Source organism: Lycorma delicatula, chromosome 2, assembly GCF_047948215.1.
Source record: "Lycorma delicatula isolate Av1 chromosome 2, ASM4794821v1, whole genome shotgun sequence".
In the NCBI taxonomy this organism is placed as follows: Eukaryota; Metazoa; Arthropoda; class Insecta; order Hemiptera; family Fulgoridae; genus Lycorma; species Lycorma delicatula.
The window spans coordinates 33,961,026-33,987,612 of NC_134456.1; the positions used below are offsets into that span (position 1 = coordinate 33,961,026).

The window sequence follows — 26,587 nt, forward strand, 5'->3', positions numbered from 1 at the left end:
CGTCTTGAAATATTCCACTCTCCTCCCTATTTTCTTGTTCATCACGAAACCTACTCCTGCCTGCCCATTATTTGACGCTGAGTTAATTACTCTAAAGTCACTCGACCAAAAGTCGCCTTCCTCTTCCCACCGAACCTCACTAATTCCTACTATATCCACGTTTACCCTATCCATTTCCCTTTTTAAATTCTCTAGCCTACCAACCTTTTTTAAGCTTCTAACATTCCACGCTCCGACTCGTAGAATGTTATTTTTTACTTTTCTGGTGACCCCTTCCTTAGTAGTCCCCACCTGGAGATCCGAACGGGGGACTATTTTACCTCCGGAATATTTTACCAAGGAAGGCGCCTCCATTATTGCTTTTGAAAATGCAGAGCCACATTTTCTTGGAAAAAAAAAAACAGCTGTAGTTTTCCATTGCTTTCAGCTGCGCAGTACTCAGAGGACTGAGTGATGTTGATACGGCCGTTTAAGTCGTCCTGACTCACGCCCCTAACAACTACTGAAAGAGCTGCTGCCCTCTTTCAGGAATCATTCCTTAGTCTGGCTCTCAACAGATACCTCTCCGATATGGTTGCACCTTCGGTCCAGCTACTCTGTATCCCTGAGCACTCAAGCCCCCTCACCAACGGCAAGGTCTCATGATTCATAGAGGAGGAGGAGGAGATTATAGTTTATCCTCTATCCTTCCTTAAATTGAAACATTTTACATTGCAGTGATACTCCTGAACTCTTTAATTCATCTTTATTCCAACTTGAATAAAATTTACTTTTAATGCAAAGTTATACACATACTTCAATAATATTCCAAATTTTTATGTTCATCATAATCATTTTGGAGATGTTCTGTCCACCAGTTAATTATGTTGCAGCAATGGACATTCAACAAAGGCCAGATTTCTGTTTTAAAATGTTAAAATATAATAGATACAATATTATTATTTATAAAATATTTACAATTATAAGTCAATATTATGTCATCAAATAATTTAAAACAACACAATTTATTACCTATTACTATCAATATTACATTTTAAAATTCTTCTGGGCGATTCAGAAAGTAACCTTTATTTGGCCATAAATAAAAAACCTGCTCAGATAAAAATATTTTATTATATACACCTTAAATTACAGCTTTTAACTATTTTTCAACATAGTCGCTATATAAATTCAAGCTTTTGTCATAGTATTTCACTAATTCATACGCAGTGTTTCACCTTCTTCATAAACCTCACCCACCTGGGCACTTAGCCAACCTTTCACGGCATTTTGAAGTTCGTTGTCATCAAAGTGCTATGACGCAAGCTATTTGTTGATGTAAATAAAGAGATAAAAATTACTCAGCATCAAGCCCAGGCTGTAAGGGAGCTAATCAAAAATGTCCCATTGGAATTGATTCAAAACTTCTTGAGTTCTTCAAGCACTGTGAGGACGAGCATTGTCATGAATAAAAAACAACACCAGATGACAGCATACCGAGATGTTTGTTCTGAATGGCTTGCCTAAATGTCTTTAAAGTTTGACAGCAGAAATTTTGCAGTAGACTGCAAAGTTTCAAAGTAGCTGCTTGTGTTGCAGCACTTCAACAATGACAACAAACTTCAAAATGTCATGAAAGGTTGGCTAGGTACCCACCCAGGCAGCTGAAGTTTATGATGAAGGTATTTGTAAATTGGTGAAACGCTATGCCAATGCTTGAATTTAAATGGTGACTATGTTGAAAAATAGTTAAAAGTAGTAGTTTTAAGTTGTATATAATAAAATATTTTTATCTATGCAGGTTTTTTACTTATACCCAAATGGAGGTTACTTTCCGAACTGCCCTCATATTTTAAAATTTATTTATAAAAAAATAATAAAAAATAATTTATTTATTCACTGTCTTCATCAGATAAGTCAGGTTTGCCTGGGCTAAGTTCAAATTTGTTATGCTTCTGAGGCTTTGCTTCTATCTCTCAATTACTAAGATAAACATAAAGTTTAAACACGTTACTTCAGTTGTGAGTCCCAAAAAACTTTTGGTAAGTCCCAAAAAGCCCCCACCCCTTTTTCTAATTTTTGCAAGGACTTAATACATCTCCCCCAAAGGTAATACCTGTTTATCAAGTTTGAAGATAGTTTGAAGATAATCAGTCAATGAGGTCCAGAGTTGTAAGACCAAATAAAGTCCAACATACATATGCTCAAACATCCTTCTGACAAAAATAGATCTTTGAGACTTAGGAGAATTGGAATTTTTTTTGTATGCCTCCTTAAAGGCACAAAACTTTTAAAAAAAACTAATGTTATTAGATTTTTAGTATTTACAATAGGTACCTCATAGGGGACCTTAAGTAAAGGTTAACCCAACACATACGAAGGTTGAATACCTCAAATATTGAAAAAGCGCTTGTATAAATGTTCCAAGTAGTACAATACTCAACAAAGCATCAGAAACAAATCACAGGTAACATTTTTAAAAATAAAAAAATGTTATCAGAACCAATATATGAAAACAACACCATAAAAAAAACACAAACATTATAATAAAAAAATTGCTAAACAAAAATACCAATAATAAAATTTGTGTCTACCTCCCCAACTTTAAATACAGTGTTTTCTTCTTTCTTCTTATTTTTCCACCTTTTAAGTGCATCAGCATTAGCAGATTCTAATTCATGTTTTTTAAACACCAGGTTTGCTGCAGGAAGTTTAACAACCCAAATAAATCCATCATTATCAACATTCTTGACAGCTACTTCATCAAATTCTTTTAATGTTACTTCTATATTATCCATTTATAACTACAAAAAATAAAAATAAACATGTAATTATAATATACAAAACTCAAAATGCAATGAAATATTACCTAATCGTACATGGGCCTCAACATTTGTAATCTTAAAACAATGCTTTTAACTATGCATAATGTATTGAATTTCTGACAAAAAACTTTTTTTCTAATCATAAACTGGAGTTATTTTATTAAAGTTAAAAAAAGACATTTTTTAACATTTAAAGAGTTATAATTAAAAGGGTAATCTTACAGTAATAAATTTCGGTTAGGAGTGTCGGGCATAATAATAAATTTAACAAAAAATTAATTTATTATTTACAACATTTAATAAAACTTATGACAAGGGAATAATTTACAAACAAAAGAGGAATTCTCATGAATATCAATAGATCCTATGCCAGCGATACTAGGATAGGAAAGGCAAACAATGTTTAACTGGTTTCCCATTCCCTTCTAATGAGCTAAATTCATTGTTGTAAACCAAAACACCAAACCTACCAAAATGTGGGCATTAGTAATCCTAAAAATGATGCTATCACTCTGTTCTCCACAGGGACAACAGAATTATTGATGACATTACTATTAGAGAAAGCTACTCTGATTTGGTGCCTCTTGTAACTTCGGTGCTATTGTATGCATCATCTCACATAACTGTAAAAAATACTATGGCAGATAATATAAAGCAAACAATTAATAATTTTTTTTTATTATGAATAATGCTTTTATCTCAGATTCAAGCAGTACAATATGTGTAATAAATTTATTAAAATAAAGCTTAAAAATAAAATATAAACAAATCTTAACTTTTAATTAAAAATGAATATTTCACATAATATCACACTCTCATAATATACAAATATTATGACAACAATTTTATCATTCCCTACTTTCTTCCAACTTATTATTTATTTTCAATAACTTTCTTAAGCAAACAATTCATAAATACAGTAATTAACTAATACTGAATGCTGTTAAATTAATGCTGAGAAATCATTCAGGCATTATGTATTACCTTACTGAAAAAGCTGATTAAGTGTTACATGACTTTCCTGGCTACACTCACATCATACAATAGCTTGCATAGCTTTTTCATAACAAAATCTTTCCAGCGAAGTCGTAAATTTTTTGGCAATTCAAATATTAAGGGACTGACTTACAAAATAATTTTTTGTATATATAATTTTTTTACACAGTTTGAATTATTTTTTTATGAATTATTTATTTATATTTTGAATTATTGCACCACAAGGTGCATTGTCATGATGCAGCATCCAGTTGTCTTTGCTGGCTGGTTTCACGCAGGCAACTCTTTTTCGCAGTCTTTCAAGAATTTCTTGGTAAACATATTGATTTACAGTCTGTCCTGTAGGCAAAAACTTCTTATAGACAATGCCATTACCATCAAAAAAACAAATTAGCATGGTTTTGATTTCTGATTTGCTCATTTTTGCTTTTTTGGGAAGTGGTGAGTTTGAAGTGTGCCACTCCTTGCTCTGGCATTTTGTTACTGGGTCGTACTCAAATATCAAGATTCATCATCAGAAGAATTCAAGATTCTTCCACCCTATTTTTTTTGCTCAACAGTGAGGTTTTTTTGGGACCAATTTTGCACAAATGTTTTTCATGTCCAATTTGTTTGTCACAATTTTAAAAACTGTAGTATAATTCTTATCAATTATAGTTCAAATTCAATTGGTCTGCAATCATTCTGACAGTTAGTCGCTGGTCGTACCATATCAAGTCTAAGATTCGTTCAACATTGTCATCACTCTTTTAACGTTAATGGTCTTCCAGAGCATGGATCATCAACAACTGATTCCCAGCCATCTCAAAATGCTTTAAACCATCTAAAAACTTGGGCTCGTGACAGATCGTCATCTCCATACACCCTTTTCAATTTTGAAAAAGTTTCAGTAGCATTCTAACAAAGTTTAATACAAAACTTGATTGCACAACGTTGCTCATAATTAGTATCACTCATTTTTGTAACCCACAACAAAATCTCATTTCACGAAAAGTTTGTTTACATCTCACATGGCAACAACAAAAATATTAATACTGTTCAGCGTGTTTCTACTGGAGTGGTTCGTGTCCTGCTGGTTCCGGGTTTGGCTGCTTGGTTGGCTAGTACTACTCACTCAGCTGGGGGATGTGCTGGCGGCAGGTCGCTGCTCGAACGATAGGCGTTCGGATTTTATGTTCTTATATGTATTTGTGTGTTAATTATAATAAGTGTTTGTATTATTATAATAGATTTTGAGCAATTGCGCATTTATTTTATTTATCCACCCGACGGATGAACCACCCGTTGATTTACAGTCCGCTTAATGAATATTTTTAGGTTTTAGACTCAACAAATACCTATATGAATTAGCTGTTCATATAAACCAGAGGTTCCCAAACTTATTTTTCTCATAGACCACTTTCAAAATTTTGCTGGTTCCGGTGGACCCCCTGCAGCTACATTTCTACCATATTTCCAGTCGACGGAAAATGTGAAGATTAGATCTAACTATGAAAATTTGCGTTACGGCTGAGTTCCATGAACTAACAGCTTCTGAAAAAAAAGTGAGAATTGATTGGTTAATTTTTGATTGACTGTGCTGTGAGTGGATGTCAAAAAAGTAAAGTTGGCCAATCAAAAAAAATGCTTCCATCCAACTTTACATTTTTGACCTCTACTCACAGCACAAGAAAGCAATCAATTCTCACTTATTTTATTTAGAAAACTTCCCATTCAGAGTGGTAAAAAGCAAAAGAAAAATAGTATATTTTTTGTGTTGCATTTATTCAAATATGTAATCACTACACTATTAATTATTATTGTTATTATATTGCAATGTAATATAATAAAATTGTCGTAATATAATTAAAATTAAACATTAATAACGTAATGTAACTTCTACAATGACAATCACAAAATAGTTACAATTTTGCTTCTCAAAACATTATCTGCCTAGATTGATATGCAAAGTGAAGCCAACATTTTAGTTCTTCACTGTCGAAACCAGATGAATTTTTGTGGATCCCCACTTACGAATTGTGAACCCCCATTTTTTTGACACGCCAACGTAGACCCCCGCCGAGTCTCCTGTGGACCCCTGGGGGTCCACCTGGACCACTTTGGGAATCAATGATATAAACTATATGTTTACTAGTAACTTTACAGTGTTGCCATGTTAGCTGCCAAAAAACTAGTCTCATTACTTTATTTACAGGCCTTGTATGTTAGCAGTTTTACCATAGATAATATTAGTGGAAATATATACTTATCCCTAAATTTTTATGAATTTTGGAAACTAATTTAAAAAAAAAAACTCAAACTTTGGCTTCAAATAACTCTGACGAGACTAGTGATAAAAATCTCACATTTGCACAACTGGCAGTGTTTTTGTAGATGTTTATGGCAAATAAAACAATTTCTTGTTTATTGCACTAATCAAAAAGTTATAACCTCTCAAAAATCATGAAAACCTATTAAAAGAGATACCATTTTGACTCACTAAATAAGAGCTCTAAAGGGTTTCTTGTCTTCTTTGCACTTTACATTTTTTATACTTAGCCCCTGTGCTGTTGAAGCTGACATTTTCAATATTTAAAAAAAATTTTTTTTTTTCTAATTATTAATGATAGGTCATAATTTAATAACTTAACAAATACCAATAACCTAACACAATTTTTATTCAGAAATTCTTGTAAAACTTACTCAAACTGAGATTTCAACATGTAGTCTACACGTTTTTTCAAGATTCATTTTTATTTTAATATTGGTTTATTTTTCTAAACACTATTCAAGAAAAAATAAATTTTACCATAATTTTAATTATTCTTCAATTAAATATCCTGTTTTTGGCAATGGTAGTTAATTTTTTTTCCATTTATTTTTTTCAGTTATTATTTATTTTTTAAATTTTGATGAGGATGATACACCCAAAATGCTACAAACAGCATCCAATTGTTCAATATTGTGATATTGGGGCAATATATTGCTCTTGGTCTTCACATTCATATAGTTCTTTGTTCTGCTAAGAAAAAATACTTTTGAAACAGTTAACACAAAGAGACTTTCCAGGAACTAAATTTAAATTTAAAAAATGTGTTCTTTAAGAGCTTGCTCTAATATTATTTGCCTTAAATTTTTCTTAACTGTTTTTTACGAGTTTTCAAAGGGTCACAACAGAACTGTCCATGCAGGTGACTGAATTTTGACAAAAACTTTCTTTCATGATATTTACAAACACTAATGACATCTGAATTAACATGTAAAAAAATAAGGTAATGGTTTTCATAATTAAATTCACAAATTTTAATGAGTTCTTTTGGCCCTGTACCATTCGCTGTTTTATGGCACTCTTCATTCACATAAATTCCTACGGTGAAATTATTTGAAAATAATGTAAAAATTTAACTGATTTTAAAATTTGAAAATATAATATTATTAAGTAAAACTTATTTATTTAATAAACACTTCCAAACATAGGATGAAATTTCAGACACTGTAAAGATGTGAACAGGTCTGACCAGACTGACCACTCTGTAACTGCAAAGCTAAATGATACAACAAGCATAGATGAGCAAGTTGCAACATAAATTTTCCTGACAATTGGAAATGACTTCAAGCACCTGTTATAACATGAACACTGCAATTGAATGGTTCAAATAAAACTATTTCAACTATAGTAATAAGTATAAAAATATTAAAGTGCCAAAAAGACTAGAAACCCCCTTGGAGCAATTATTTAGTGAGTCAAAATGGTATCGCTTTTAATAGGTTTCCACGATTTTTGAAAGGTTATAACTTTTTGATTAATACAATACACAAGAAACTTTTTTATCTGCCATAAATATCTACAAAAACACTAAGTTGTGCAAATTTGAGATTTTTATCCCAGCCCCATCAAAGATATTTGAAGCCAAAATTTGAATTTTTTTAAAATTAGTTTTCAAAAATTCATAAAAATTTAGGGATACGTATATCATCACTAATATTATTTATGGTAAAACTACTAATAATATACCTACATATAAAAGAATAATTCAAACTGTGTATGCCATCGCTGCCTCATGAAAAAAATTACCAAAGGTGAAATTTCACCGTTTTTCATGTTCAACTTTATTGGTAATTTTCCTCTTCTGAAAGAAGAGAGAAAGGTAAACAAACCACTGGAGCAATCTTTTACCTTGAGAAAATATGAATACATTGCTTTTTGTTTCATCCTTCCAGGAGCATTAGATTTTAGTAATGATTTTTTCCGTAATTACATTATATTTTATAAAAGACAACTGTGGCTATACAACTGCGATGTGCATACTGTAAAAAGAAGTAAAGGTTATAAAGGTTGTTGCTACACATGGCTAGAAGGAACAGCAGGATGAGGTGCTCAGGTATCGGCTCTTGTTTAAAATACCATTACAATCAATTTTACCACTGTATTCAGTGGTAGCTTTGTAGAAGGTTATTTTAAAAACATCAGTGCATACAATTAAGGCTCAGTGCTGGGCACTCCTTAAATTTTGAATAAGTGCTCGATTTCTTTCCAACTTATGCACCCAAACAACACCGCGTAAGAGATCATACTTTCAAAGACAACTCGGTACACCATGTACAAATGACGGCCTGATAGCCCATAAACCTTTCAAGCAATCCTCTTAAGCTTGAGCATCACAGAGACGGTGTCCGCCGCTACTTGCCTAATGTGGTTGCTAAACAGCAACTTCTCATCAAACAAAACACCTAGGTACTTATGAACTCAAACTCGGCTGATTATACAGCTTTTATACTTAATACGGGGGTTACAACTAAATGATAATTTGTCTGCACCCTTGAGAAGCATAAACTTTGTCTTGGGCACAGAAATCTTTAAATTTTGAATGTCCATCCAGCCCTCAGCAGTTGACCAAGCCACCTACACTCGGTCTTCTAGCTGCGGTCATGAGTTACCATGAACTAACAGGAGACAGTCATCGGCGAAAGCCTGGGCCATGACCCCCTTCTGGGAATGTCAGTCCCAAAAATCCATCGACTACCAGGTTCCACAGCAAGGGACTGAGAACAGAGCCCTGTGGGCTTCTCCTGGTGACGGACTTTTCCACAACTAAGTGTGCATTCTTAAACAGAGCTGTGCGATCAGACAATTAGTCACAAACTACTAGCTGCAGGACTATGGAAAAATTGCAGCATTCCAACTCATAGAGGACAAAACTCTAACACAAGGAAGGAAATGCTGCCTCTATGTCAATAAAAAAATTGCCTAAACATATTTACAGTGGGCACTTTCCACCACGGCAATAGCATTTAAGATGAATCCTCAGTGCCAACCCCTTTCATGAAGCCATACTGGCCTCGATTTAGAAGCAAGTTCATATCGATGTTATCCCAGAGCCATTCCACAACCAGCCTTTCAAGTAACTTTCCAATTACCAGCAAGAGGCTGATGGGCAATAACTGCTGACCTCACTCAGATCCTTTCCTGCTTTTAAGATCACCCTCACCCTCACCAAAGCCAGCTTCCAATAGGTCGAAAGCAACCCCAGCTTAGGCACCTTAGAACAGCCTCTCTTATGACAGGCAGCAAATGACAGAAAATATCCGGGTTATGTTTTAGGAGGACCTGACGTTCTATGACAATTAACATCTTTTTTGTTAACAAAATTACTTAGCATGGCAGTCTGAGCATTGTAATTTCAAGGTTCATAGCATTTTTTTCTTTAATATTTAAATGGCACTTTCTTGAACAGCTGCATACATACTCTCTGAACTCTTTAGTTCAGAGGGTATGTATGCACTAAACTAAAATGTATATATGAACTAAAGAGACTTCAAAGAGTACGTATGCAAATCCTGTTTGTTAGCGTAAAGATATGATTTATCTGAATTTCTTCCTGACATCTGATTCGGTTCATCTGGATAAGCACTGGTATTAATTTAACTTCTCATTTTCACAGCCTTGTTCATTTTCTCCCCCATTGTTTGAGTTAACCTCTAGATTTAACATCAGAGGATTAGTAGGCAGGGCTCCCAGCAGCTTTTTCACATGATAGTAGGAAACTAGCATCCTCTTTGCTTCTGAAGAGTAATTAAAAGTCTGTATTAAAGGAGTAACTGCAGACCTTGATAGTAAAAAAAAAATCTGGTTGAAAATTAAAAATATAATTAACTTCATTGGTACTTGCTACCATTCATATAACTTTCCAAAGAACTTGATACACCAAAATTGTTTATAAGAACCATAAAAAAAGAAATTAAATTTAAAAAGGGATAAAAAATTTGAAAAAAGAGAACTGGTAGAAAACCTTGGGTTTCAGACGATATATTACAGCTGATGGATGAACGTAGAAAATATAAGAATGCTAGTGAAGAAGAAAGTAAAAGGAACTATCGGCAATTAAGAAATGCTATACACAGGAAGTGCAAACTGGCGAAAGAAGAGTGGATTAAAGAAAAGTGTTCAGAAGTGGAAAGAGAAATGAACATTGGTAAAATAGACAGGAAAGTTAAGGAAAATTTTGGTGTACATAAATTAAAATCTAATAATGTGTTAAACAAAGATGGTACACCAATATATAATACGAAAGGTAAAGTCGATAGATGGGTGGAATATATTGAAGAGTTATATGGAGGAAATGAATTATAAAATGGTGTTATAGAGGAAGAAGAGGAAGTTGAGGAGGATGAAATGGGAGAAATACTGAGATCTGAATTTAAGAGACCATTAAAAGATTTAAATGGCAGAAAGACTACTGGAATAGACGGAATACCTGTAGAATTACTGCAGAGTGCAGGTGAGGAAGTAATTGATAGATTATACAAACTGGTGTGTAATATTTATGAAAAGGGGGAATTTCCGTCAGACTTCAAAAAAAGTGTTATAGTCATGATACCAAAGAAAGCAGGGGCAGATAAATGTGAAGATAAATGTGAAAACCTTGGGTTTCAGACGATATATTACAGCTGATGGATGAACGTAGAAAATATAAGAATGCTAGTGAAGAAGAAAGTAAAAGGAACTATCGGCAATTAAGAAATGCTATACACAGGAAGTGCAAACTGGCGAAAGAAGAGTGGATTAAAGAAAAGTGTTCAGAAGTGGAAAGAGAAATGAACATTGGTAAAATAGACAGGAAAGTTAAGGAAAATTTTGGTGTACATAAATTAAAATCTAATAATGTGTTAAACAAAGATGGTACACCAATATATAATACGAAAGGTAAAGTCGATAGATGGGTGGAATATATTGAAGAGTTATATGGAGGAAATGAATTATAAAATGGTGTTATAGAGGAAGAAGAGGAAGTTGAGGAGGATGAAATGGGAGAAATACTGAGATCTGAATTTAAGAGACCATTAAAAGATTTAAATGGCAGAAAGACTACTGGAATAGACGGAATACCTGTAGAATTACTGCAGAGTGCAGGTGAGGAAGTAATTGATAGATTATACAAACTGGTGTGTAATATTTATGAAAAGGGGGAATTTCCGTCAGACTTCAAAAAAAGTGTTATAGTCATGATACCAAAGAAAGCAGGGGCAGATAAATGTGAAGAATACAGAACAATTAGTTTAACTAGTCATGCATCAAAAATCTTTACTAGAATTCTATACAGAAGAATTGAGAGAGTGGAAGAAGTGTTAGAAGACCAATTTGGTTTCAGGAAAAGTATAGGGACAAGGGAAGCAATTTTAGGCCTCAGATTAATAGTAGAAGGAAGATTAAAGAAAAACAAACCAACATACTTGGTGTTTATAGACCTAGAAAAGGCATTTGATAACGTAGACTGGAATAAAATGTTCAGCATTTTAAAAAAATTAGGGTTCAAATACAGAGATAGAAGAACAATTACTAACATGTACAGGAACCAAACAGCAACAGTAACAATCAAAGAACATAAGAAAGAAGCCGTAATAAGAAAGGGAGTCCGACAAGGATGTTCCCTATCTCCGTTACTTTTTAATCTTTACATGGAACTAGCAGTTAATGATGTTAAAGAACAATTTAGATTCGGAGTAACAGTACAAGGTGAAAAGATAAAGATGCTACGATTTGCTGATGATATAGTAATTCTAGCCGAGAATAAAAAGGATTTAGAAGAAACAATGAACGGCATAGATGAAGTCCTACGCAAGAACTATCGCATGAAAATAAACAAGAACAAAACAAAAGTAATGAAATGTAGTAGAAATAACAAAGATGGACCACTGAATGTGAAAATAGGAGGAGAAAAGATTATGGAGGTAGAAGAATTTTGTTATTTGGGAAGTAGAATTACTAAAGATGGACGAAGCAGGAGCGATATAAAATGCCGAATAGCACAAGCTAAACGAGCCTTCAGTAAGAAATATAAGTTGTTTACATCAAAAATTAATTTAAATGTCAGGAAAAGATTTTTGAAAGTGTATGTTTGGTGTGTCGCTTTATATGGAAGTGAAACTTGGACAATCGGAGTATCTGAGAAGAAAAGATTAGAAGCTTTTGAAATGTGGTGCTATAGGAGAATGTTAAAAATCAGATGGGTGGATAAAGTGACAAATGAAGAGGTATTGCGGCAAATAGATGAAGAAAGAAGCATTTAGAAAAATATAGTTAAAAGAAGAGACAGACTTATAGGCCACATACTAAGGCATCCTGGAATAGTCGCTTTAATATTGGAAGGTCAGGTAGTAGGAAAAAATTATATGTAAAACAAATTGTTAGGGATGTAGAATGTAGAGGGTATACTGAAATGAAACGACTAGCACTAGATGGGGAATCTTGGAGAGCTGCATCAAACCAGTCAAATGACTGAAGACAAAAAAAAAATATGAAATCAAACTGTTGAAATGAAAAAATCAAAATAATAAACACATCTCTTTATGCATGCCTCGTTTACAACTTATTCAACAATATAAAAAATTAGATGTATCACAGACATACAAAATTTTTCGATTATGGCATTGGCAATATGCATACAAAATTATTAAAGTACTACATTTACAGCAGACCTACTACACTGTATACTCACCGCAACTGGCATTTCAAAATATTAACATTTTTAAATTTAACGAAAGAGTATTAGCAAATCATAACGGGAGTAATGAATTAATAACAATTTCACGAATCACACACATTTAAAATGCAAAATCTTACCTGTTATACTACTTATGCTAAAACAGCATCATTCAGAATCACAATAGAATAAAAAAACTTTTTCTTTAAACGGTACATCACTTTAAGTGAGATAAAAGTGTGTTACATTAAAAAAAAATTATTTAAACACAACTAAACGAAATATTAATAACAAAACGCACACACGCACACTTCTGCACTCGAACAGAATAATTCATTCGTCTACTAGCAACAACTGCTGTAAACTTTATAGCAAATATTTTTACCACGAAAATAGCAAAACATTGCAACGAAGTATTATTTTTTTCACCGATCTTGACCGAAATTTATTAAAAAATGTAACATTACTTAATTTAAAATTAAGTATTCTGATATTTTGCTAGGTTCCTAATTGATTACTAAAAATATTAGTGTTATCTGCTCTTTAACTAAAATTCTTTGTAACTAATATAATACAATTACTTTAAAGAAAATAATAACTAAATTCAAATGATGGAAGTGTTTTATTTAGCATTATGGAAAATCTTAGATAATTATTACTATTTTGTCATTTTGACTAAAACAGATTTATCAACTACAGTTTAGATAAAAAAAATGTATTAATAAATATATTTTATATAGTTAATTATATTTCGGATTAAATAAATATATTTTTATCGTACAAAAAAATTAATTCTCGGAACGTTTGTTTCCCTGCGTAAGGAATTAATTGCAATGGCGCCGTTCTGATCTGTGGAACTACCCGTTGAGATATTTTCCGGCTTTTTTCGTGCGGAATTTAAATTAGTAATGGTTTATAAGCATTGAGTTTCACTTCACAATTTTTTTTTAAATTTGGTTTTTCCAAGACTGATTAAGTTTCAGTATTGTGTTGTACTATTTATTCTACTTGTTTTTAACTTTTTTAAAATATATAAACTATATAGAACTTTGAATACTTCATCGCTGTAGTGTCAAGTTCAGTAAAATGAAAGGTTTAATAGTAATTGCATTTATTTGTCACTTGGCGTTTGAAGTAACCCCAGCTTCACCTGCACATATCCATAAACACCATATAAATAAAGAAAGGGAAGAAGATGGGTCTTACTCCCCTAGGGATCATAATCATATTACTGATGGAGAACATAACAAGGAATTTGATCATGAAGCAATATTAGGTATGTATTACCTTGACTTCATTTTTGTATGTGCAGTCTTGATGGAGGGTTTTTTTATCTTGGCAGTCTTGAAATTAAAATACAAACTACAAATTCTAGACTAAAAGTTTTCCTGAAATAAAATGTTTTGCCAGATCGTATATTTTTGTAAAACACTGAGGAGAGTGTAGATATTTCTTTGATAATTTATTAAAATTGCATGTATTTTTAATTTATTCATATGAGAAGGTATCAACTCCTGGCAACTATTTATTGATTTATTATAACATCTGTACTGTTTATATTAATTTGATAAGTTCAAAAAAGAAAAAAGTGTGAGTTAGGTAAAAATAATGGTTTATTTTCATTAATCAACTCATTTAATAATGAAGATACATTTACCTTATTATATTTTAGTCTTTAATAATTAAATTTTTTACAGCATTTAAAGTGACATACATGAAATATTTTCTGGTTGGAAGCAGAAGTGTATTCTTCAAATTTCAAACCTCTTATTATAGTCTCAAACAGTTTGGCAAATACAAATCAGTCTTTTAAACTAATCTTTCCTTTTGTGCTCTGGTAACCTAAACCATAGCTTTGTTAATATGTTATCCCAGTATCTTTCACTGTTTGTACACTTTCAACGATAATGTTATCACAGTGATATAAACACAACCACAGTTATTTATATATAGTTAAGTAAATTGCATCTTATCACAAAATACAACTATTAAGTTTATTCTCACTTTCCCTGTATTTTTTCTCATCACCTTTCACATCACAGTACTTAGGTAAGAGTCTGTATATAAAATTGTTAAAAACATTGTCTATTTTTTTTAAACGATAAGTTATCTCTGAATGATAGATTAAAATTCATTAAATATGTAATTGACTTGCCTGATCAGTGACGACTATGTAACTTAATTTTTTTCATACTTTAATACACCATAGTAGATATGCTTAAAATCAGAAAACCCTAAGATCTAAATGTCTGAAAGCAGGTTTGGTCAGCAGGAAACCTTTTTTTCTTTTTTTTTGTTCAGCCTCCGGTAACTACCGTTCAGATAATACTTCAGAGGATGAATGAGGATGATATGTATGAGTGTAAATGAAGTGTAGTCTTGTACATTCTCAGTTCGACCATTCCTGAGATGTGTGGTTAATTGAAACCCAACCACCACAGCAGGTGATCTGTGCAAGGTCTAACTCCACTCCCATTATCAACACTAGTCAATTAGTTGTATGAATTATTAAAAACTGTACAGATGATAATTCTTTCTGTAGAGATAGGTTAGGATTAATATTAGACTACAGAGTTAGTCTAGGGATAAATTACTATGGTATGGCAATACTTACACACCATCTTGTAAGATACTTGGCCGGATGTATGTTTAAACAGAAATGTAGTTGCTACAGAAAGAGACTATACCACATGTTCCTTGCTATTAGTCATGTTTATGATAGATAATCACCTTATGAAAATGATACTGGTCTTTTCTGTTTGTATCTTTTTGTACAATGAATGGTAGATATACTTTATTAAAATTTGTATTTAAGTAAAAAATTATTTTAGACCTAAACAATTTTTAAATCCATCCACACTCATACAGTTATTTTATTTAGATTCTTTGAAATTAGTGTTGTTGTTTTTTTCTTTTTTAGGTAGTATGAAAGAAGCTGAGGAATTTGACCATTTACCTCCAGAAGAAGCAAAAAAGCGTTTAAAAATATTACTTTTAAAAATGGATCTTAACAAAGACAATCAGATAGATCGTAATGAATTACATGCATGGATATTGAGATCTTTTTCGTAAGTATTTTTTATAATGGTATTTCAGTATATTAAAACAAGGAAGTAATTTTATTATCTATATTCGGAATCTGTTTTTATGGATTATTAAAGCTTTGTAATAGACTTTTTATAAGGATATTTTAATATCAATTCTAATTTTAGTATAATTTTAATCCAAATGTAAAAAAAATAATAATTTAGTAGTCCGGAATCCTCATTTAATAAGATGTAAATGTTAATGTATCTTGGTTTTGTATCTAGGTTTATTAATGTATTTTTATTATAAAAGTTAGTTCTTATGTATACTTTTATTTTTTTATTTATATAAGTATAAACCCTAGATTGTATCCTTAACTTGAGCTTATGACTTAAAAAATGGAAAGGAAAAATTATTCCATTATTACATCGTTATACTTTTAAAAATTAAGATTTTTTTTAAACATATTTATTATTTGACAGATAATCGTAAACATAATATTAAGTAATAATTACGAATATTTTCAGTGGCTATTTAAACAAATTTAACCATTATTTGGTAGTACAAATGGGATTTTATTTGGTTATATTTTTGCTACTGTTTCTTCTGACTATCAACAGCTAAGTTATGTATTTTTTACATATATTTTTTATTCTTATTTTATTTCATAAATGAAGATAGAATTTTTTTCTTATCGTGTTTCAAAATAGTAATTTTTTTAATTTTATTTATTAATTTGATTTTGTTTTAGTTTGTTTTATTTATTTTTTTGTTCTTTTCTGTATTTATTTTGAATGTACTGACTTTGTTAGGTCGTCCCAGTAATAATTGTTGCTAACATGACATTATACACCTGTCACTCCAGAAAAAGATGAAACGATTCTGAAAAATAGCAAGCATAGGAGAATTGCTACCTATATGAATCATAAGACCCTGCAGATGGTGAGGGAGCTTGTGTGCTCAGTGATACAGAGTAGCTGGACTGAAGGTGCAACCATATCAGAGCGGTATCTGTTGAAAGGCAGACTAAGGAATGATTTCTGAAAGAGGGGAGTAGCTCTTTCAGTAGTTGTTAAGGGTGTAGGTCAGGAGGACTTAAATGGACATATCAATATCACTTAGTCTTCTGAATACCGCCCAGCTGAAAGCAATGGAAAACTATGGCTGTTTTTTTTTCCAAGGAAATGTAACTCTCTGCTTTTTTATGTAACAAAGATGGAGGCATCTTCCTTTGTAAAATATTCCAGAGGTAAACTAGTCCCCCATTGGGATCTCCGAGTGGGGACTATTAAGGAAGGGGTCACCACAAAATCAAAAATAACATTATCAGTCCGAGCATGGAATGTTAGACGTCTAAAAAAGGTTGATAAGTTAGAAAATTTAAAGAGGGAAATGGAAAGGTTAAATGTAGATGTAGTAGGAATTAGTGAGGTTCAGGGGGAAGAGGAAATTGACTTTTGGTCAGGTGGATTGCAGAATAATTAACTTTGCGTCAAATAAAGGGCAGGCAGGAGTAGATTTCATAATAAACAAGAAGATAGGGAAGAGAGTAGAGTATTTAAAAAAGCTTAGCGATAGAATCATTGTAATAAGGATAAAATCAAAACCTACGCAGACAACAATTGTTAATGTCTATATGGCTACAAGTGCCCATGATGATGATGAGGTATAGTGTGTATACCAAGAAATTGATGAAGCAATTAAACACATAAAAGGTGTTAAAAATTTAATAATAGTTGGAGATTGGAATGCAAGCATTGGAAAAGGCAAGAAAGGAAATATTGTGGGTGATATGGGCTGGGCAAAAGGAATGAAAGAGGGGACTGACTTATTGAGTTTTGCACGAAGTATAATTTAGTAATTGCCAACACCCAGTTAAAAATCATACTAGAAGAATGTATACAAGGAAAAAGGCTGGTGATACTGCAAGGTATCAGATAGATTATATCATGGTTAAACAAAGATTTAGAAATCGACTCCTTAACTGCAAGGCATATCATGGAGAAGACATTGATAGCGACCATAATTTAGTAATATTGATGTAGATTGGGATTTAAAAACCTGAAGAAAAGGTCTCAGATGAATCTGTGGAATTTAGAGAAGCTTGAGGAAGAGGAGTTAAAAAGATTTTTGAGGAGGACATCACAAGAGGTCGAGTAAAAATGATAAGGTAGAAAAATGGGAGAATGTTAAAAAGGAAATTTTTAAATCAGCAGAAGTGAAGTTAGGTGGAACAAAGAGAACTGGTTGGAAACGTTGGGTATCAGAGGATATATTGCAGCTGATGGATCAATATAGAAAGTGATGATAGTCACTAGCTAGTGACTATCAGAAGAATGCTAGTGATGATGAAAGTAAAAGGAACTATCGACAATTAAGAAATACTATAAACAGCAAGTGCAAATTAGTGAAAGAAGATTGGATTAAAGAAAAGTGTTCTGAAGTGGAATGAGAATGATCATTGGTAAAATAAGATTGAGTATACAGGAAAGTTAAGTTGAATTTTATGGTACATAAATTAAAATCTAATGATGTGCTAAATAAAGATGGTTCACTGATTTAAAATACGAAAGAAAAGGTCGATAGGTGGGTGGAATATATTGAAGAGTTATACAAAGGAAATGAATTAGAAACTGGTGTTATAGAGGAAGAAGAGGAAATCAAAAAGGATAAAAAGGGAGATACAATACTGAGATCTGATTTAAATACAGTATTAAAGGATTTGAATGGCAGAAAGGCTTCTGGGATAGATGGGATACCTGCAGAATTACTGCGCAGTGCAGATGAAGAAGTAATAGATAGATTATACAAACTGTTGTGTAATATTTACGAAAAAGGGGAATCTGATGTCTATCGGAGTTCCTGAGAAGAAAAGATTAGAAGCTCTTGAAATGTGGTGCTATCAGAGAATGTTAAAAATCAGATGGATGGATAAAGTGACAAATTAAAAGTTGTTGCGGCAAATTGATGAATGAAAACAATTGGAAAAAGAAAGAAGCATTTGGAAAAATATGGTTAAAAGAATAGATACTTATAGGCCACATATTAAGGCATCCTGGAATAGTCGCTTTGATATTGGAGGGACAGATAGATGGGAAAAATTGTACAGGTAGGCAACATTTGGAATATATAAAACCAATTGTTAGGGATGTAGGATGTAGGAGGTATACTGAAATGATACAACTGGCATTTGGTAGGAATTCTTGGAGAGCTGCATCAAACCAGTCAAATGACTGAAGACAAAAAAAAAGGAAAATTGAGAAATTATATAGTTTCCTTTTCATCTTCACTGAGCCAAGTATATGGTTGCACAACATGCTAAGCCCACTGATGTATAGGTAATATTTTGCTTATACAATGCCATTCTATTCAACTTTGGGAGTGACTGAATAGTGAACATGATTATTCTTATAGAAAGAAATTCTGACTGCTGCTTTCTGCCCTTAAGATTTAAGAGATAAGTTTTAAACATAAATTGCTCTCTTTTTATAATATCTATTAATTCCAATAAACATTTATGAAATTATAAATTATAATTATTTTTCAGTATTTATATGAGGTCTGTAAATGAAATAATGAGACTGGTTCGGAAAAACGTTTTATTTACAATCCAATTATACATGGACTCTACCACCTTCGAAATAGTTCCCTTGGGAAAACATCCAATGATACAAACGGTTTTCTGCCTCTTCATTAGCAGTGTTGGAACTCAGAAACCGGAATATCCTGCAGATGATCAGTTATATTTTGTTTTATGTTTTCTACAGTTCCAAAATGGTGTCGTTTGAGGTGTTTTTTTAAAGTCGGGAACAGGAAAAATTCACAGGGACTCAAGTCAGGTGAATAAGGTGGTTAAGGAACTACAGGAATGTTTTTCTTTGCCAAAAACTCATTAAATGAGAGTGCAATGTGACTTAATGTATATAATAATAACTTAATGAATATAAAGTATTTAGAACAGAAAAATATCGGTTACTCTTATATCGTCGGTTAGTCTTACAGTTAATGTGTTGAAATTCTTCATGTAACTGAAAACTTGTTATTTTTTAACTGTTCAGATAATTGCAGCTTTTCATTGCTTATAAGTAGTAGGCATTTACTTTCCATTTGCATGATGTTTATACTACTCCTGTATTGTCTAATCAGCTTAGAGACGGCATTTTATCAACTTCATTTTATATAATTGAGTATTTAGACACAATGTACTGAAATGATTTTCAAGATAATTTTTTACTTGATAGGATGTTGTCTGAAGAAGAATCTAATGAACGATTTGAAGATGCTGATGAAAATGAAGATGGTCGTGTAACATGGGAAGAATATAAAACTGATTCGTTTGGTGATGACTTTAATGAAATGAATATTGAAGACAGTGAAGAAGAAACTGTGAGTCATATTTTGTAAAAGTAGCATAATTGTTGGATTAAGCTTTAATGTTAGAATATTATTCACACTTATATTTTAAATTGCACTGTAGCAAAATTTTAATTGATTTTGCCTTTTAGCAGTTTTTGCTACAAAATACATTCATTTTTAAACAAACATGTTTGTGAATCACTAGTAGTATATTATTGGTTGTGTTGCATTTGAATACCAATTTTGTATGTCATCCATTTGCCATCTATAGATATTAGCGATTGTCATCGAAAGGAAAATAGTTATTGATTGAAATATACATTTTGATTGTATTTTTTTTTTTTAAATTTAACTTTTTTGCAAAAAAAAACTTTTCTCCAGTGATTTACAGTGTCAATCTGTTTTGTTACTTTAATAATAATACCAGTAATTTAAATACTACAAATAAATATTAACTTAAAGTGGTCATTTTTCTGCCTCTTGTTTTAGACAATTATTTTATATAATTTTTTGGTTTGCATTTTCTACTTCTTCAAAGTTGTTTTCTATTAACAAAGAAAATAAGTAAGTTTTAAAAGTTATTTTACATGTAAATCCATATTAAAAATATAGCTATTTTTATTAATTATTTATTACTGTCATATTTAACAGTAAAATATCAGTTTATATTATTAAATTTATCGGGATAAAAAATGTTTGAAAATTTATAACAGAAAAATTGATTAGGTATGAGGTCATTCAATAATTAAACAGACAAGTTTTAGTGAAGAAAACACTTAATGCAGGGAATTGAAACTTTCATAAGTGTTAGTTGGCATTCTTGTAAAGAGTGTTATTAATAGTAGACTGTTTGATTAATATTTACATAAACATAAACATAATCTATAAAGTCTTAGTTATGATGGCGTGTACGCTTGAAGAAATTACTTTTGAAGAACAGTGTTCTGGGATCTGATTTTTACTTTTGGAAAGTGTATAATTGTCAGAAATATTCTCTCGGATGAACAAACAATATGGCAGTAGTTGCATGAACTGTGCAAGTTTTTACACATGGGTGGTAAAGATTAAAAGTGTGACCAATGAGCTTTGCTCTGGGCATTCAGTAACAGTGACCTCATTAACCTTGGCATTGACCTTGCCATCACCTCAGCGTTAGATTCTCATATTGATTCACTTATCCAAGAAGACCAATGACTTACAGTCAAACAAATTGCTGAAAAATGTTGAGTAAGTGTTGACACAACCCATTCCATCATTCAAAACAAACTGAACTACGATAAGACTTATGCAAGTTGGGTTTTCAGAGAGCTTACCATTCATCACAAAGCTGAGAGATTTCACATTTGCACTGAACTCAAATATCTTTTCAATAACGAAGGTGATTCATTTTTGGACATCTTTGTGCAGGTTAATTTAACCTCTAATGAAATGTGGATACATCATTTTGAGCTGCAGTCCAAGTATCAGAGCATTAAGTGGAAACACCCTGAATCGCCTGTCCATAAGAAATTCAAAACGCTGGCTGGTAAGGTCATGTTAACCATCTTTTGGAGTGCTCATGGTCTGATTTTCTATGATTATTTGTGGGAGCAACATACTATCAACAGCCTGTACTACTCGGCCATGATTGAGAACAACGTAAAGCCCATGTTAAAGAGGAAATGTCCAGGATTGCAGAGGAAAGGTGTGCTTCTTCTTCGAGACAACGCTTATACAGCAGAACTGACACTGAAAATTATTGGCAAAATGGGTTGGGAGCTCCTATGTCATCCTCCTTTCAGCCCTGACCTTGCCCCTTTGAATTATCTGTTTGTTTCAATGAAAGAAGCTTTGCAAGGGATCAAGTTCAACGACAATGAAGAAGTAAAGAAAAAAGTACAAAACTGGCTTCAAGATCAAGGCAAAGAATTCTTCGCTGAGGGGTTAAGAAGACTCGTAAAAAGATGGACAAGTACAGAGAAGTTGGTGGGAATTACATAGAAAAGTAGACAAAAAGATAGTATTTATTTAATAAACCATTTTTGATGTACAGCTGTTTGTCTGTTTAATTGTTGAATGACCCTCATATTTTTAACAAACATACTCTTGTGAAATGTTGCATTTAAAATATATATTTTTGGTAATTATAATCTAGCATTTTCCATTTATAACACTTTTTCTAGGAATTATTATTAAGTTAAATAACATTTTTCCTTAATCATACAAAGTTATATAAATACATACATAGTAAAACCTGAGTTAATGGAATTTCATGTGACCAAAAATATATTCTGTTGTGAACAGGATTCCAGTGAATACAGGAATGAACTAGCAGGGTATACAGTTAAAAAAAAAAATTATGGTAGTGTACTTATCAGAACCATATTTCATTTTCAGCAGTGGATTATACAGTAGTTTGTTAGTGAATTTGTAAGCACAAAATTTCTATTGTATGTTAGCACTTACAGAACAGTATACTGGATTGTGTATTTAATTTTTGTATTTTAAGTTAAAAAATCTTAAATTTAGGAACTGATAATTTTTAAGAATAACGAATTTCAGTACATTAAACTAATACACTTTAATAAGTAAACATAATTTAAAATGTACTTTATTATTGTTCATTATGTAATTTAGTCTTTATTATAAAAAAAAATTTATTTTTTTTTGTACTGAACTTTTACTTTCAGCAGCTCTGTTTTCTGTCAACATTCTGGTTTTACAAATTATGTTAAACAACTCTGAATCATTTGCTGTTAAGTGAAAATTCCTGTAAGGTCTAATAGGTTGGATAACGCTGCACTGTATTTTGTATCGTTCATTACTGTTGTAGTGTTACTGTTATGGTCCTCGTCATCAGAATCGTTTTTGTCTTCATCAGTTTTCTCTCAATGGTGGTCAATAAATTCATCTATATTCTCTATGTTAGCAATTATAATTTCATTAGACATTCTGCTCAGTTTTTGCTGAAATCATCAGATGTCGTCGTATGTTCAGTTTCTGTAGCATCTACATTTGAAAGTTTGCTTTTTTGGAAGCAGTGTTGAACTGTCTCTGCCAATATGCATTTAAATGCTCCTGATAGCCAAATTATAGTGTCAAGCACTGATATAGATTTAGTCAGTTGAGTAGTTAGCTGTGCCATCTCAGTAGCTGCTAACATAGATTTCATTAAAAATGTGCGGGCTTGTTGTATTTGGTGTGAACCAAGCTAATTTAACATAATTCAATATCATAACATAATGCTTAATGCAATATCCGGATGACATGTGGCGTTATCCAAAAAGAAAAAAACATGTTTATATTGCTGCTTCATTCTCGTGTTAAACCCTTGCAACCACTCCTCTATAATACACGATGTCATCCATGATTTTTTTGTTGGATCTAGATACTACAGGAAGATGTCTTTATTAATGTTTTTAAAACATCTTAGCTTATCAGTCTTTCCAATAACGAGTGGTTTTTCCAATTCTCCCATCATAAAACCGCAAAGAAAAGCTGTCGACTTTTCCATGGAATGCTTCCCTCCTGTACAATGTTCTCCTTTCAAGCAAAGAGTCTTACTTGGTAATGCACAATAAAAAAGTTTGGTTTTGTCCCCATTTACAACAGGTTCATAATTTTCTGTTAAAGTAGCGAGTTATGTTTTCTAGTCAGTTACTGTTTCATCTCACACACACATCTCCAGCCTCACCACATACTTCTTTAATCACAATTTGATGCTGCTGCTTTTTAAAACTTTCCAGTAAACCATTTGAAGTGCTGAAATTGGTGCTACCTAATTTCTCTGCAATTTTCTTTGCTTGGTGCTGTACAATTAATCCTGAAATCTGTAACTTTCTTGCTCTCGCACTTACAAACCACTCCCAAACAATTTTGTTGATTTCTTCGTTACCAGTTTTTCACATATTCCTTTTATTTTAACCACTTCATTTAAGCGTTCAGTTTCATTTTTATTTTTTTATTTTTCATAGATTTTAGTCTTATCTACGCCAAATTTTTTGACTAAGTTTTAACAGACAGTTTGTCTTTTTTACTGGCTTTGATTACTTTGATTTTTATATTTAAGTCCAACACAACTCTTTTTTTTTTTTTTTTATGCCATACTTGTTACACTAATACACAGTATCCTAAAGAACACTAAACTAACAATCGCACTGTACAGTTCTGTACTTCGGGTACTGAACTGCAATAGATCCATAAAATTAAAAAATTTAAATTAAAATAAATTCAACAAATGAACGGAAAACAAAAATACATACATGCGCGCGCACAGAAGAAGAAAGAAGACTATTGTAATGAACAAAAACGACACATGGATAACTTACGTATAGTGGCATTACATAATTAATTTAAATAAAAATTGTGACTCAAGATAAGGAATGATGAGCGTGTGGTAAATTATGATTCACGGGCAGCAGGCATAAATGTTAGTTTACTGTAAGTACCAAAACAACAATGACTGTACGCTGTTTCCTGTACAAGGTTTTAACACTCTATGTCTATCTGCCCTCTCCTATTATGATGGGTAACGAGTTACTGAAAATGTAAACATTTATGTAGTGTTAAATGGGAATTTATCAGTTACAACTCTGACTTGACTAATTTTTATTTTTGTTTATGCAGGGTAATTTGTAACTTAGCATAGTACAGTATACTGTATATAGTATGTATAGTACTGTACTTTATGTATAGCATTAAATGGGTATAAGTAGTTTTTGCATAAATTTCAGTACTCCACACGATTCTCAAAAAACATTTCCATTAACTCATGAGATTTTTCTGTTTCCACATCAGCTAGTTTTCTGGTTTTTTTTTGTTTTGTTTTTTTCAGGAAGATTAACATTATATCTTTGGTAAAGTTCATGGGACCAGGGAAATTTTCTGTTGTAGTCAGGATTCCATTAAATCCAGGTTCCATTCCCTCAGGTTTTACTGTATATTAGAAAAGCAGAAGAAATATAAATACTGCATTTTTAACAAATTAGCCTTATTCCCTCATACCAGTCTACATAGTGGTCAGATAGATTTGCACAAATTTTTATTTAAATCTGTTTTTCCTAAGTAATTTAGAAAATAAGTGGTATTAAAATAAGTACTTAATGTATAACATCTCTACCTGGAAATTTTTATAAATAAACAGTTTCTGTTAATAACAGAAAGGTGCAAACTTTTCTTTAATAACTGCAATCTTAATAATTGTCTACAAGTCTTTAACCACAAAATTTCTGCAAGTACAACTAAGTTTTTTTTTAAATTTCTACTATTTATCTTGGAGTGGTTGACCAGTCAGTTTCTGTGATGATGAGAAGCACTAAAAGGAGGTAGACAAACTGATTTAAAATGACAATTGCATCACACAGCAATGCATTGCCACCCAGATAGGCATATTGAAAAAGCGAGTAGTTCACATTATTACACAACTGAACTGTAGTAAAATTTATTTATGCTGAGTACCACATAAGCTTGCAGAAAGAACAAATAACAAAAGGAATGTTGTGAACAACTTTTGAAACATTATCATGACACGGATGACTTCCTTTTCAATATTATTATAGTAGATGAAACTTGAGTGCATCATTACAACCTAGAATAAAAACAAAAGAACATGTAACATCACCATTGTACTTCATCACTATCAAAAAATTCAAAACACCACCCTCTGTAAAAAAAATACTGTTGACAGTGTTCTGGATTTCTAAACGTGTATGTGACTGACTATCTTAAGCTGGGTCGATTATAAATTCGGTGCAATACAAAGAGATTTTAAAATACCTTAAGAGATGTGTGTATTGTGTTAAGACTATGTACAGAATCAAAAATTTTGCCATGTGGTAATGCTTGATCACACACGTGGGTGCAATCACTGAGATTCTTGTGAAGTTGAAACCTATTTCACACCATCCATACCCACCAGATTTGGTGCCCTGAAATTTTCACTTCTTTTTCAATTAAAGAGGGATATTGAAGGTTTATTTTACCATGGATGTTAAACTGAAGGACACAATGAGGTCATGGATCAAGAAAAGACTGCCAGCGTTCTTCATTGATGGAATAAGAAAACTGGCTCACCATTGAAAGAAATTTACTTTTATGACATATTTGTTACAAAGGTTATCTCTTCATTTGTGAGTTATGAGCATTTCAGCCACTGCTCATATGAAGTCAAATGTCGTTACTTTATATTTCCTTTTGTAAAAACAATTAAAAATGTAAGTTTATCTTAAGTAATAGTTTAATAACCTAAATTATATTTTTAAAGTGCTCTTTCAAAATGGTTTTATAGGTTGTAAGAATTTAGTTTCTGAATGTCTTCCCACTTTCAATTTTGCAAAACTTCACTGATTTTCAAAAGTGAAATAAATATAATTCAGTCAATTCTAAAGAAGATTGCATGTTCAATTGTAATGGTTATTAAATTTATTGGAGATGACGCAAACTTCCCAGTTTAGTATTTATACTTGA

General features: G+C 31.9%; 2 protein-coding genes across 11 annotated transcripts in view; one reads left to right on the forward strand and one right to left on the reverse strand.

Annotated features, from left to right (window-relative positions):
- The window catches only part of LOC142320626 (putative ATP-dependent RNA helicase TDRD12), a 126,145-nt gene extending 113,032 nt beyond the window's left edge, over positions 1 to 13,113 (reverse strand). For all 9 annotated transcript variants that reach the window (XR_012755454.1, XR_012755457.1, XR_012755452.1 and 6 more), the window contains exons 1-2: positions 12,901 to 13,113; positions 2,574 to 2,783 (exon numbers count right to left, since the gene is read on the reverse strand). Coding sequence is in view for 2 of the 9 variants with exons in the window: in XM_075358640.1 (XP_075214755.1) it covers positions 2,574 to 2,777 (204 nt within the window). In the remaining 7 variants the exon portion in view is untranslated. The remainder of the gene's footprint in view (positions 1 to 2,573; positions 2,784 to 12,900) is intronic.
- A 491-nt stretch (positions 13,114 to 13,604) lies between these two features.
- Positions 13,605 to 26,587, forward strand: part of LOC142320629 (reticulocalbin-2) — a 41,266-nt gene continuing 28,283 nt past the window's right edge. For both annotated transcript variants that reach the window (XM_075358644.1, XM_075358643.1), the window contains exons 1-3: positions 13,605 to 14,036; positions 15,681 to 15,828; positions 20,029 to 20,173. In XM_075358644.1, the coding sequence (XP_075214759.1) occupies positions 13,847 to 14,036; positions 15,681 to 15,828; positions 20,029 to 20,173 (483 nt within the window). In that variant the 5' untranslated portion in view covers positions 13,605 to 13,846. The remainder of the gene's footprint in view (positions 14,037 to 15,680; positions 15,829 to 20,028; positions 20,174 to 26,587) is intronic.